At 41.8% G+C, this 14,648-nt stretch overlaps 2 protein-coding genes across 3 annotated transcripts in view; one reads left to right on the top strand and one right to left on the bottom strand.

The window, feature by feature from the left end:
* Positions 1 to 159: 159 nt before the first annotated feature.
* PSMC2 (proteasome 26S subunit, ATPase 2) lies at positions 160 to 9,895 on the top strand. The gene is made up of 12 exons (XM_030015248.2): positions 160 to 327; positions 2,634 to 2,671; positions 3,904 to 3,985; positions 5,066 to 5,165; positions 5,505 to 5,636; positions 6,266 to 6,338; positions 6,492 to 6,587; positions 6,845 to 7,009; positions 7,522 to 7,609; positions 8,689 to 8,891; positions 9,433 to 9,529; positions 9,626 to 9,895. Exons 1-12 carry the CDS (start codon positions 258 to 260, stop codon positions 9,781 to 9,783), a joined length of 1,302 nt encoding a protein of 433 aa, XP_029871108.1. The 5' UTR covers positions 160 to 257; the 3' UTR covers positions 9,784 to 9,895.
* A 2,099-nt stretch (positions 9,896 to 11,994) lies between these two features.
* The window catches only part of SLC26A5 (solute carrier family 26 member 5), a 37,992-nt gene continuing 35,338 nt past the window's right edge, over positions 11,995 to 14,648 (bottom strand). For both annotated transcript variants that reach the window (XM_030015241.2, XM_030015243.2), the window contains exons 19-20: positions 14,411 to 14,465; positions 11,995 to 13,857 (exon numbers count right to left, since the gene is read on the bottom strand). In XM_030015241.2, coding sequence (XP_029871101.1) covers positions 13,715 to 13,857; positions 14,411 to 14,465 — 198 coding nt within the window. In that variant the 3' untranslated portion in view covers positions 11,995 to 13,714. The remainder of the gene's footprint in view (positions 13,858 to 14,410; positions 14,466 to 14,648) is intronic.

Below are 14,648 nucleotides of genomic sequence, written 5' to 3' on the forward strand. Positions count from 1 at the left end.
CGGGACGGGTTTAACCGGCGCGGCGCACACCGCTCCGGCGGCGGCTGTGTCGGGCGGAACTCTCCGGCGGCGGCAGCGGTGGCGGGGGGGAAGGAGATGGTGGTGGCGCGGGCCCGCGGCGCGCACGGGCCGGTGCACCCTCCTTTGGTGTCCCCCCGGCGCGGCGCGGCGCGGCGCGGCCGGAAGCCCCGGCGGTGCTGCGTAACGCATCCGGGGCAGGGCCGGGCAGGGCGGGCCGCGGGCCGGGGGCCGTCAGGATGCCGGACTACCTGGGCGCCGACCAGAGGAAGACCAAGGAGGAGGAGAAGGAGGATAAGCCCATCCGCGGTGAGAGGCGATGCGGGCGGGGGTCAGGCCCGGCCCGGCGGGGCCCAGCCGTCTCCCCCGGGCCCACTAGCCGTTACCGCAGCACCGGGCGGTGGAGCCGGCAGCGTCCCCCACCCCACCCCACCCCACCCCACCCGGGTTCGGGGTCCCCGTGTCCGTGGCGGGGAAACTGCCCGAGCAGCATCTCGGCCGGGCGCGGGGCAGTGATGCCGGCGGCCATTTCGGTGCCGGGAGCGGCGGGCTTGGAGGAGGGCGACTGGAGGAAAAAAGAAAAAAAAAAAAAAAGACTTAAAAACCCTTTCTGACATGATTTCTGGCGCTGCGGTCGCCGCCCCGCGACCGGCCTCCCCGCCCGGGCTTGGCCGGTGCCGCCTGTGCGGCCCCGAGCGGGGGGGGGCGGTTTGGGGTGCGGTGGTGTTAGACGTCAACACCGCTCTGTTTTTTAAAGATTCTGAGGGAAAACTGAGGAGAGCCAGGTCCGCGAAGTCTGCTGCCCCTTGGGGAGAAGCGCGTTGGGAGCGCGGTGAAGGATCCGGGGGGGGGTAACGAATACCGGGGGGGGTGTGCCAGGTCCCTCCCGGCGCTGCGGGGGAGCCGCTGGAGCCGAGATCCAGAGGGTACGGTCGGGCTTCTCTGTTGCCAAGGATCTCTCAGGTTCTCTTATAAAAAGCTCCTAAAAAGCCTAATTTGTTCTCTGTAAGACAAAAGGCCTTTTGCGCTTTAATGATTGGTGAACAGGTCAGCCTAATAAAACATCGCAATTTGTCTCCGCTGGTGGAGTCCTGCAGAGCTGGCTGTCAAACCCCGTGTGTTGCTGCTTTCATAAGTAATTCACTGGAAGCGGGAGAGAGTGAGGTGGCAAATTTTTCTGGTGATACCGGCATAGTGTGAAGAATGCCAGTTGCTTCTCATGTTTGAATTTCATTTGCCTTTTTCATTTCATGTTAGTAAGTATTGAATAATGCATCTGGAAACAAAAGCAATACTTTATGTAATCAGCGATGGGCTTTGAACTGTTCCCACTCAAGAAAGATTTTTAAATTATAACAACAGAGTGTTTAGTAGACGTAAAAAAAATCAGTGGGGTAGTACAAATAACCGGGAAAGAAATAAGGATCAACACAAAAAAAAATCCTCTCAAAATACTGTAGGATACATACTGCACCCAGATCTTCAATACTGTGTGGTTTGGGCTCCCTCTATCATAAAAAGATAAAATGGAATTAGGAAAGAGAGAAAACTGAGGGCCAGGGATGCTTAAGGTGAAGGCTATCATTCAGTTGGGAAAAGAAACAGCTTTGGGGGGAAAGGAGGGGGAATGTTAAAGGTCTGTTAAATGTCAAGTGATATGAAAGTAAATAGGGGGTGACAGTCAGAGAGAGTTCTATTTTTCTTAGAGTTCGCTGGAGCAATCTTGTGGGACTCTGTGCAAAAGCATATGCATTTTAACAGCTGATGCTTCTTGTTCTGATGTGGGAATTCTGAGGCTCAAGTACAATTTTTAGATTCCAAGTTTAAGTCAAGTAAAAGGAAGCAGGGTGCTGATTTAAACTGGGGAATTCCTTCCTGCATATTCTGCTGAAAGTTTACGGGGATTCAAAAAACTGACAGAAATAGTCACATACGGAAAATTTTTTAAGGGCTGTTAATAACAACATGTGACCTGGGAGTGGGAGCTCACTGTGTATTTGCCATGTTTGTAGACCTTCCTGTTGGAGAAGGGATATTGGACCAGACTGCATATCTCATCTAGTACAACCATTCCCATGTTTTCCATTTTAAAATATTAGAACTCGGCATTGTATTAGTTACTGATTCTGGGCTGCTTTAGTAGGTTACAGTAGTTTTTTGTTGCTGAGACCAGCTTAGATTTGGTTGCTGTTCCCTGCTCACGCTGGGCATTTTGGAAGAGACACATCACTGGGGGAAAGTGGTGGCAGTTTTTCATCAATGTTTTCTTAAACATTAAGAAACACAAAGTTAAAAAGATGAAGTTTTGATACCTTCAGTTCCTTCTCTGTACAGATGCAGGTCGGTAAGCTACTTTGAGCGAGGCAAGGTTTAAGTAGCTTGCTTGCTGTGAGCTCTGGGTGGTACAGATTTTTGGACTGAAGAGAGTAGCTGGAGACCCTATTTTGTTTTTCTTGAATGTCTGATACTTTTTTTGTTCCACTTTGGTTTAGTGAAAAAGTAGAAACTCAAAAGAATCCCTTTAAAATACATGTTTTCGTCTTTTAGAAGCAGAAATGAAATGGCTGATTTTGTTTGTAAAATTGGAAGCTAAAGTCTTTCCTGTCTTGTTTCAGCTCTGGATGAAGGAGATATTGCCTTGCTGAAAACGTATGTAAGTAGCATACATATATACCAGAGTGTTAAAGAAAAAAACCAAGTCCTGTTAGGAATTGAATGCAAGAGTGGAGGGATGTGTACTTAGTGAGTAGTTAGTAAATCTGCTTCTCCTAATGCTTTTCTCTCCTGCCAAAATCTTTTCTCCCTTTCTGGCTTCCAACAAGAAAGCCCCAAACCCAACCCACAACCCTAAAAATAATCCAGTTGCTTTGTTAGCTTGAAAGTAATGAAGTTGGTTTTTTCTGTTTTTGTTTTGTATCTCGTAGCTGATTGTCATAGGGGTCTAACAGCTAGGGCTTTACTAGGGCTTCTTCACTAACCAGTTTTCTTGCTTTATAAAGAACAATAACTTTAAGACCCCTTCTCCCATCAAATTTACTTGCTTTTAGCCATCATGTTAAAAAAACTATTAGTGAGAGATACATGGACCTTGTCAAAGAGTGTAATCTTGGGAGGCGTTTTCCACGGACAATAAGGCTTAAAATGCAAATCTCCCATCTCCACCAGAAGGTACGGTGGGTCTGTGAAAGAACTCTTAAAAAATGAAACTTGCAGGTTAGTGTATGTCTGGATTTAGATATGTTTGCCAGAAGTCTGAATTTTGTTGACACTGAGACTCCTTTACGAAGCTCTGAAATATGGCTTGTGCCCACTGTGGCTTCTTTTTTGTTGCCAAGTTGATACGAAGGAGATCTTGTAAAGGAAATCCAGATCCAGATCTGTCTGCATTAGGCAGGGCAAGATAGTAAAGCATTCTATCACAAGCAAGACTCTAGCTTCTCATTTGCCCCAGGATCTTTCTGCTATCTTCTTTGGATGATAGAAAGTTTGGGTAAGGTAGTTAAAGCACTCATACAGGTGATTTTCGGATAATGTGTACAGAATTCTGTCTGTATATACTTTTTACTAAGTCTTTTTTAAACTTCAGAAAAAAAATAGTTTAAAAAAATATGGCTGAACAGGTTTAAAAGAAAAAAAAGTCCTTGAAGTTTACAAATGTGAAAAATTTCCACTTGCGCAATTGGTCAACTGTGTAGCTGCACTCTGTTTTTGCGAGCAGAAATATTGTTACTGGACCTTAATACTGTCTTTTTTTGGCTGTGATCAATAGTTGGCTGTTACACCAAGACAGTCTATTGAACGTCTTGATGCTCAGCAGCTGTTGGCATTTTTTCCTAAACATGAAATAATTTGAGTTACGAAATCTACATGATATTTCTTTTCCAGGGCCAGAGCACATATTCAAGGCAGATCAAGCAAGTAGAAGATGATATTCAACAACTACTTAAGAAAATCAATGAGCTCACTGGTATCTTTCTTTCTTAAGATAACTTTCAGTAGAAGAGCCACATATACCAAAATGAGTGTTTTAAAAAGCTGATTTTAAACAACTTCTGCATTGGTTTATTATTGTTATTTTTCCTGAAAGAATACATTTCTTTAATTGGTAACGTGAGATTTTTGCTTTGTAGGTGATGGTCTTTTTGATTGGGCGGGGCTAATCTGTACATTGTAATTATGTAATTTTGTGATTATGTAATTTTGTAGTTTAACACATTTTTATTCAAAACTGTAATTTTTATATATTATGGTGGCATGAAACAAATGCCCCTTTCTGCCACTAGATAATTTGTTCTGATTTGTGTCAAGCTGCATTTGAATAGTGAGTGAACTTCCATAGACTGCAAAACCTCAACGTAGTATCATTAAGTAGTGGTACCAGTCCTTGTATAACGAAGAAACGTCTATTAGAGCAGTTGGCATTTAAAATCAGCTGGTCAGTTATGGCAGTTACAATAAAAATTAATTTGTTCCCTAATTTTTCTTCATTTGTTTTGCTGATATATGTTTGTTGCCCTGTTGCTAATCCTCTAGTGGCCCTCAGTTCTGCCAGGAAGACTGCAGTTTCTCTTTTCCAGTAAAATCCTTGATTCTTTCAAATACATCATGGAGATGGTACTTTTTATATCCATGTTTTGGAAGATTTATAAGGTTTTTCATCTGTGTGAATCCCTTAGCTTCTGATACCTTGCCCTAAGGCTTTCGCTGAGTGAAAGCACTTGCAGAGTTTTGCTCCTTTTCTGAAACTTTTAGAAATACACTTATCTCTGATATCTCTATCAAGCTTGGTTGTAATCGCCCCCACACTGCAAAATTGTATTAGAGGATGGCTAGACTGGTATTTGCATGTTTAGCCGGCACAGTCATTTAGGCCTCATTTCTTTAGGAAACTTGGTTTTTAGGAAGTCCATCAAAGATGTGTGTGCGTGTGTTTTGGAGAGCTCTCAAAAAGCTTCCTGCAGGCTTACGTCTAAGGTTCTTGGTGTGGGAAGGACTGCTGATGTACCAGTTAGCTGCTTCCTCCTCAGCTTGTCTGTGTTGTACATAGGAATCAAGGAATCCGACACTGGCCTGGCTCCTCCTGCCCTTTGGGATCTGGCGGCAGATAAGCAAACTCTTCAAAGTGAGCAACCATTACAAGTTGCAAGGTGGGTGCACTTTTCCTCTTTACAGTGGAGGTGCATAGTGTTAAAAATGTGATTTAGAGCTTATGTGTAGACTTTTTAAAAAAATAAGGTTCACACGTTAGGCGTATTGAAAGTGCTTTTTACCATTGTATCAGAAAGGAACTGTCTTATGTTTGATGGTGCCTTACGTACTCATACTTATTCCTGTAATTATTGTATGATGCTCTAATAATAGAATCACAAGTACAACAGCTATTTTGGTGTATTTGAAAAATACGAGTCTCTCGTCTTGATGCTTATACAAATAGCAAGCCAGTTAGTTTGTCTGCTTGGCAGTGTTAATTGTATGTTCTGTATTAGGTGTACAAAGATAATCAATGCAGACTCTGAGGATCCCAAGTACATTATCAATGTCAAGCAGTTTGCCAAATTTGTGGTGGATCTCAGTGACCAGGTGGCACCTACTGACATAGAAGAAGGCATGAGAGTTGGGTAAGCAAAATCTTTACGTTCTCATGAGTTTTCCCGGAGACTGAAGCTTTCTCATCTGATCCGTTAGTTTGACATGTCAACAGCTATCACTTCATATTTTTGCAGTGGTTGAAATTATAACACTAATGCCATTCTTTTGGAAGATGGTAACTCACCTGCGTGCTGTGCTGGAATCTTTTGATTTTGATGTCATTCTGATGAAAACCGTGTGTCATGGACTGAAACCTTTCCGTTTGGGCCCCAATAGCCCCAGCTTTCAGGGAGCCTGTGTAGCCTGCTTCCTCTTTGGCAGTCTGCAGTTACACGCAGGGGGTGACTACAGGAAATGTTCACTGAGGAGGTGAAGGCTGTTACTTTTAAAATCAATATTTTGCCAGTTTGCTCTGTGGGGTATTTTGAAGTTTAGTTTTCACAATACTTTGGAATTAATGTTTTTGGAAACCTTAAAACTTTTCTGCAGAAGGAATTCCAGTTTCTAGCCCATCTGACTGTTAGCTTTCAGGGCTGGGCTGTCCTGATGCCAGAGAAAAGAACAGTTTAAGAATTCGGCTTCTAATTTACAGAGTTGTTTCTACATGACAGTTTAATTAACTGGTGTTAAAATAATAGTCTTTATGCTTTTTCACCAGGGTGGACAGAAACAAGTATCAAATCCATATCCCCTTGCCTCCAAAGATTGATCCCACAGTCACCATGATGCAAGTGAGACTGCCTTTACTTATTTGACATTTACTTATGACATTGCTTTCTCTTGTAATTTTGATTACTTTGGCTGGATTTTGTTCTGGGCTGTTGAAAGCCTAGAGCTTTCAAAGCATCAGACTGTTAACTGCTCGCTCAAATTTTGTTGTGCAGGTAGAAGAAAAACCAGATGTCACTTACAGTGATGTTGGTGGTTGTAAAGAGCAGATTGAGAAGCTGAGAGAGGTGGTTGAAACCCCTCTGCTTCACGTAAGTAACCTCCAGATTGAAACTTTTATTATTTTGAAAGTATTCTGGTCATCCGTTAGCATTTGAAAAAGCAAGAAAAGATAATGTAGCTGAGTATAAACACCTAAGTGAAAGGAAGTCTAGTTTTAACAAGTGAAATCCAGCCTAGCCTGGTTTATATTGCTCTTCATTGATGATTTTCTTATGTGCATCAAAGAGTATATGCAAATTAATTTTGATTTGCACATAACCTTGCCTTCTGTTTCCCACTCTTGCAGCCTGAAAGATTTGTTAACCTTGGAATTGAGCCTCCCAAAGGAGTACTTTTGTTTGGGCCACCTGGTACAGGCAAAACGCTTTGTGCCCGGGCTGTTGCTAACAGGACTGATGCCTGCTTCATCAGAGTAATTGGATCTGAATTGGTGCAGAAGTATGTGGGAGAGGTAAGAGCAAATATTCGATGGAGTGTGGAGTGATTTGCAGATTTCCGGTCGTGGTGACCAGACACCATAGTGGGTATGACGGACGAATGTACTTGCATGCTTGGAGATAGAAGGAGTGGGGAGGAACTGTCAAACAAATCACTGCAGGTCAGGCAATCAGTTGTAAAACCCGAAGTATGCTGCCATTGATGAAATGGATTTTGCAGTGCAGAGTTTAATGTACAGTTTGGGAGGACTCTAGGATTAGGATTCTGTTCTCAACACTGCCACTTATTTTTCACTTGGCCCTGAGGTAAATGACTTCAGCTGTACTTCTGAATTTAAGAGTAGAAATTTGTCTCTTCTTTATAAATTGCTTTAAGATTTATGAATGTTCCATTATATATATGTGTACAAATAAGAGTTTTATCATTGGAAACTTAGAAGTGTTTGGAAGCATGAAAAGTTTAATTTTGATAGTTTTCCTTTAATGTGCCTTGAATCTTTAACAAAATCTTGATTTTTGCTTTCAGGGAGCTCGAATGGTTCGTGAACTCTTTGAAATGGCCAGAACTAAAAAAGCTTGTCTTATATTCTTTGATGAAATTGATGCCATTGGAGGTATGTTTGTGGTATCTATAGCTTTAATCTCATATGACAACTTCCAGGTTTTCTTTTCATGTTGTAATTCTTTATCTGGATTGCTGCATTTCAAGAAACGTGCTTGTAAATACCTATTCAGCAAAACTAGTACCAGAATGTCCTATGTCCAGGAAGCTATCAAGAATTGGTTTATATAGCTTGAACATATTTAGCCCAGATGAGAATTCATTTTTGCACATTTAGAACATCCAGATTATGTGAACTTCAGTGAAGAATCTCTGTATTGTGTTTGCAAAAGGTACTGTTAACTTAAACCCCCTTCAGCTTCTGGACTACATACTAAATCTTTATTACTGCCTGAAAATTCAGTAATTTTTTTTCTCAAAGGAAGTACATGGGTCCTTTGAAAGCAGAACAATTTTTACACAGACAAGGTAGGGGAAGATTTTGGTTGACGGGAGGCAAAACAAACAAACAAACTACATTTATAAATTTCAGCAGCCCAGCTGGTTATTAGGCAGGGAGATAGGCCCATTCATACTAAGGATGAAGATACAGTGCCTGTTATAATGGACAGATAACAGCACTCACTCTTTGTTTGAAATGTGTCATTTTCAAATAATCTCCTCACACCTTTTTTAAACTCATGTCCTGGTTTCGGCTGGGATAGAGTTAATTTTCTTTCTAGTAGCTGGTATAGTGTTATGTTTTGGATTTGGTATGAGAATAATGTTGATAAACTGATGTTTTTAGTTGCTGCTAAGTAATGTTTATACTAAGTCAAGGATTTTTCAGCTTATTATTGTATTATTATTTTTATTATCAGCAGCATTATTTATTTATTCTTCCTTTCTGTCCTATTAAACTGTCTTTATCTCAGCCCACAAGTTTTCCCCCGATTCTCTCCCCCGTCCCACTGGGTGGCGGGGAAGTAAATAAGCGGCTGGCTGGGGTTAAACCACAACAACTTGTCACAAATATTTGTATGTAATTTAAGATTATTTTTCCAGGTGTCTTCTATGTCGCAGCTGTGACTTCTCCTCCATGCTCTGAAGGTCCCTCTCTTATTTTTTGAAATGTGTGTCTTTTCTCTCCAGGTGCTCGTTTTGATGATGGGGCTGGGGGTGACAACGAAGTGCAACGTACTATGCTGGAGCTGATCAACCAGTTGGATGGTTTTGACCCACGAGGCAACATCAAAGTGCTGATGGCTACAAACAGACCCGATACTCTGGATCCAGCCCTGATGAGGCCCGGCAGGTTGGATAGGAAGATAGAGTTTAGCTTGCCTGATCTTGAGGTGAGAATCCTTTCTTTCACAGCTAAGTATATTCTGATATTGGAGTGTTTCTTCAGTTAGGGCATTATTGTCTGGAAGCAGTTTATGAGAATTTATAAAAGCAGCACTCTTAACTTACGTTGAAACTACATGGAAATTTGGGGGATTAAGGATGTGCCAAAAAGGTTTTCCCACACTGCACAGATTCCATCCCTGGCCGAGAAGCTATGGTAAATAGCTATATTCACTGTATGTTCCTGACTCAACAGATAAGGAATCCTTTAACCAGATCCGTGATTTAGTTCTTAAGTTGGAACGTGTTTTGTTTGGCTCTTTTGAGAGAGATTCCTTGAGGTAGTTCTACCATTAAAGCTCTTTTTAAAGTTATTTTCTTAGTTTATATCCTGGACACTTAAACATGCTAGTCCAGACATAGGGAACTATAGTTGAGCAGCAAAGATTTACTTTCCATCTGCCTTTGCTCTGGATGTGGACAGCTGCACGCTGAGAGTCATCCCCTCTTTCATAGCACAAACACTTCTATCCTCCGCTCTTCTTTCAGGGGCGAACTCACATATTCAAGATACATGCTCGTTCCATGAGTGTTGAAAGAGACATAAGATTTGAGCTGTTGGCTCGGCTGTGTCCTAATAGCACAGGTAAGCTGAATTTTGGTTTTTCTTTTTAACAATTCTGTGTATGCTTCATCTCCACTGGTGGTCAGTGTTGAATTCATTTATCCCTTTCTTTCAAAGGCGCTGAGATTCGCAGTGTCTGCACGGAGGCAGGCATGTTTGCTATCCGAGCACGTCGAAAAATCGCAACAGAGAAAGACTTCTTAGAAGCAGTGAACAAAGTCATTAAATCGTATGCGAAATTCAGTGCTACCCCCCGCTACATGACCTACAACTAATATCTTGGAATGTTTTTCCTGTTCCTGTTGTTAAACTTCCTGTGAAACAAAAATTCAAGTGAGTAATTCATGTCTTGTTCTTGGAAGCTAGAAATAAATGGAGTATTCCAGACAGTAGGTGTGAGTTCATTATGAGTGTGTTCTACACTGGTGGGGTATTGCTGCTGTAGAAGAAAAAAATCTCAGGGAGATTCTAATAATGCAGCCTAGACCAGTGAGATATTTTTAAATCGGATACCTGGGCAATGTTAGAAATCCAAAGTTTAGATCCCTAGCCACCATTTACATCCCAAAACTTACCATCTAAGCTGTAGAGGTGCTGAAAGATCCCTACGTGACTACAGTGTTTCCAGGTGCGCTTGCGTGATGTTCAGCACCAAGGTGCAAGTGTGTCCCGAGAAAACTCTCGGGAACTGCCATGGGCCAAGAGCTGAGGAGAAGGTGTACATAGCTCAGCTCAGGTGCTTGGTGGTCTGAGTCAGTGCCCAGCTTAGGGAAGACGCGAAGGGATATTTTTTTCTCTCCCTGGGTGAACGCTCTAGTACCATCATAACTTGTTTTTTTTCCTTCAGTGGGTTTCTTCATCCCTTTTGCTGAGATTCTTTGTTTCTTACAAAATAGTAAGTGGGTCAAGAAGGAGGAAGAAGTAAGCATAATTTCTTAGCGCTAAGGGAAATAAGATTGGTTTTTCCTGTTCCTGCTCTAAAAAAGATTCAAGTTTGGCATCAGCGTACTAGTGAGCACTTTCATACATCGTATTACTTGTCTAAGATGCTACTACACATGGAGGATGACCCTGATAGGGTCCTGATGCTCCGGTAGCTGGGCAATAGCTGATAGTTGTTGGCAGCAGGCAACATTAAAAGGTTGATCTTCATTCATCTAGCATGTTCCTTTCACGCTGGATGGTTTGGTCAATGAAAAGCAACAGCCTTTCGTTTTCTTTTTTTTCAAGTTTTGCATTAAATTTGGAGGTGAGCAGGGGAAGAGCTTGAAGAAATACCAGGGTGGGGGGAAATGCTTTTGGGAACTGCTTTGTCTTGGAAGTGAGAGAAGTTTTATCAGGTCTCATTTTGATACAACTGACATCAATTTATCAAGCTTAGAAGCAGCCACTTAATGTTTTTTTTGAAAGAGGAGGTGTGTACAACAGGGAAAAAGCATATGTGGTACATGGACTTTGTCAGGATTTTGGCCAGTGTCAGTAACTTGATAAGCAAACTTAGGCAATCCCCTGGTTTTGCCCACACCTGCTTGAAAAGCTGAGCTCAATGGTTATGTGTTATTTTGGGGAGGGATGCAAATTTATTGGTAGGACAGAATTTTTTTCATTTTGAGCCTGAGAGGAAAGCGGTTCAGATAGCAGCACTGAGAGTATCTGTTTACCAAGAGCAGTACTCAAGTGTACCTTTTAGTTCAGAAGGGTAAGTGAAGTATGTAAAAAGAGTTTGGGTCTTACTGGGTATCCTGAATTATCATCAGTACTCTTGCAAAAAAGGGGGGGAAGAGGAGCATTATTCTCATTATTATGAGGCATCAAACTGGACTTAGGCTATCCAGTGACATTTGCTGTGGTGGGGCTTCAGCAGTGAGGGGCTAGAGGTGCTACCCTGTCAAGGCACACGAACTAACTGGAGAGGGGAAGGAGGTGAGCCCTGTTATGAGTTTAAAGGATGGGGGTTTGTTTAATCTAGCACTGACAAGCCTAAGGCAGGATTTAAACTTTGAGATAGCAGTTTGTTAATCAGTATAGGAAAGATGTTGTCATTTACTTTTCAGTAGGTAACTTAGGCTGGCGAGAAGGAAGCAGTGCTTCCGCTGGTGGCAGCAAAGCACTGGACAAGGCTGGCCAAAAGCTGCCAGATTTTATTTTACTGGATGAGTTACCAGTAGTGCTGGTGGTACCCAGGAGCAGGTGGCAGAGTACTAGTGCCGCACAGGCTGGGATCTAGGACTTTCTTGGGCAAAGGTTTTCAGTCCAGCGTTTCAGCAGCTCCCCAGAGGATGGGCAGTGCAGCACTAATTGTATCACGCTGAGGCCTGGCATGGAGAGGGCTTCATGTGGGTGGGGGAGCCCGGGGGGAGAGGAGCAGGAACCTGAGCAGCAGGGAGGAGCTGCATGGAGGTGGTGACCCCCGTAGCAATAGACACTTGCATCCAGTGACCTTGACTCACCCCATGCGCAGAGTCTCACCAAGACAGAGTGGAAAATTTTGACAAGTCATGATCATCACTTTATTTTAGAAGTTGACAGGATTTTGACATGAACTGAAGAGACTACATAGTTAAAAACTGAAGCTGCGACAAGCTGAAAAGTAGAAAAATATACTGTATGTAGATACAAAGGCTTGTTAAACTAGTTAACATTATAAAATGTACCAAAAGTTGTTTAAATAAACACGCACAGTGTGTTAACATGCATTCAATTCATCTTTTGAACTCCAGCTAAGTGGTAATTTCTGATGCAGAAAGCCTCCTATCCCTACTGGCAGGGGAGTCTGATGAAATAAAACATCTTCCCCAAGTGCCCCTGGTGGCTGGGAAACTTGGTTTACCTGAAGCAAGCCCTAATCGCAAGACAGCTTAAAGCAAGATAAAAGTATTAAGTTCTGCATTCAGAAGAGAGAAAGTAGTTTGAATTCCCTTATGCACAGGACCTTTGATTTGAGGGTGCTAAATGAAATGTCATTGACACTCCTCTTCCCCTGTGCTGTCAAAATAACCTACAGAGAAACAAACACTTTTAGGTTCCTACCTCTGCTCAGATTCATAGTGATTGTTGTTAGGGAAACACAGGCATTGAAGATTTCTTTCCTTTTCTTGAGTTACATTTCCATGTTTTTCATCTCCCACCTGAAGTTAAGCAGTACTACAGCAGCCAGGTTGTGAAGACCATAGAAAAAAACTCCACACTACTGTTTCTTTTAAAAAAACCAAACACTTAACATTTTTGATTTCTGTTGAAATCTATTTCTCAAAGCACTTAAAAGCTGAGGCAGAAGCAGCACTGCTGGTAGGAAGATACCTCAGGCAACAGAGAAGTGTTGGGTTTGATTTTTTTTTTTTTGGCCCACTGAGACATTAGACCTTGTCTGTGTTTTTATTCTAGCTTAAGAGACTGCATAGAGGGCATCAGTTCTTAATTTAATTTTAACAGGCTTCACTCCTGCCTCCTGACAAAACCAGTTTTGTCTTCAAACTTTGAAGGTAAAATAATCTTAGCTTAAAATCAACTGTATTCTTTTCTAGAAAGCACAACTAGGTTTTGGCAGTGGAATTACCATATTGATAATGTAATAATTAAACAGTGAGTTTCTAATTTGAACTTCAAGTGAAAATGTTCAGGCAATGAAGAGTGTAGTTGAGAAAGGTTAGATATTTTAAAAAAATAACTGTACCATCCAGGTTTAAAAAGAGTAGCAGCTAAATGCTACCAGTGTGAATTCATTAATCCAGCTGGCAGATTATTATAATTTATATGAATCTGTTGTATGCAGATGTTGACATCAGGCTTTAAAAGTCATCTAAGAAAGTTCTTTAAAGACACTGGTACAGTGCATTGCAATTGCGGAAACAGTCATTTCCTGCAAGATCCCACCTCATAGTGAGTTAAAGTGCCCATTTTCTCAACAGTAATAGGAATGTCACCTTGTCTATCAGATTCTGATTGTAGCAGAATACACTGAATTTTCTTGTCTTGCATAATTTTGTGTTTGTATGTTGTTGGAAGGCTACACCCTGATTGGAAGAAAAAAAATCAAGAGCATGAAGGCTTTCCAATTCCTTATCCACTCTTCCTACAGAAAATAAGCACCACCCTATACCCGTAGATACAAATAGCCTCAGGCTCTCTTTAAAGTGTGCAAATTAAATATTCAGTAAGAGTCTCCATCAGCATAAATCTGGCTTCCATTCTGCTCGATGCCACTCTTCAGAGGTTAAAATCCGACTGTGAAGCAGACCCGTCTTTCACTTGGCAAGCAAGGACAGCATCATGAATGCTGTGAAACAGCAACTCTCTTGTTACAGTGTTATCAAAAAAATTCAGTCTTGTCAGCTCAGTCATTACAGGGCCTACAACATAAAACACAAACATGGCATCAGTGCATAAACTAAAGCACAAAGATGGAAGACAATGCTATCTCAGGAAGATGACAACTTGTTCTCTTACTTGTTATTACTTAAAACATTTACAGCGGCCAGGTGGATCACATGCTACTTCTACTCCAAATGGGTAATTCTTTTATCCAGACATACACAGAGGCCTGTTCTTGGCAGAACATGGTACAATTCCAAATATCAGAAACTTGGAACATTGCAGGCTTTTCCTCCTTATTACATTATTATAACAATCCCAAGGTGCAAAGTTCGGTGTGGCATTTACAGTTCGCCAGCTGGAATAAATGGGAGCAGGATCTAGTCCTCACAGAACTCATTATGTCAGTGCTCTACTTTCACTAAAGTGAAGGCTCTAATGCATATATGCTTTTCCTCAAATCCAATTTTATGTGAAGTAAGTGCTGATAGTACTGAGGCACCTGGCAGCAGAAAATTCAGGGCCAGAGGGAAAGAGATAAAACACAATCTCTTGCATAAAGCTCACAAAAAAAAAAAAATCTCAACTCACCACTACAGCTGGCAATACAGACACAGACACCAACTTCTTTGTATTCTTTTATAATCTGCAACAGAGTTAAACCAAAGTTAAACGCAGGTCTAACATTGTATACATTGCAGTTTTGGAAGATGTAAGCCAATTACCATGACTGCTGCACAGTCCACATTCCCCAGTATTCAGCTAGAACTGACAGAGCTACAGAATTAAAACCGTGATTAGGTGAGATACTGGATTGTATTTGAGCTGG

The sequence above is a fragment of the Aquila chrysaetos genome, chromosome 5 (genome assembly GCF_900496995.4).
Source record: "Aquila chrysaetos chrysaetos chromosome 5, bAquChr1.4, whole genome shotgun sequence".
Taxonomy (NCBI): Eukaryota; Metazoa; Chordata; class Aves; order Accipitriformes; family Accipitridae; genus Aquila; species Aquila chrysaetos.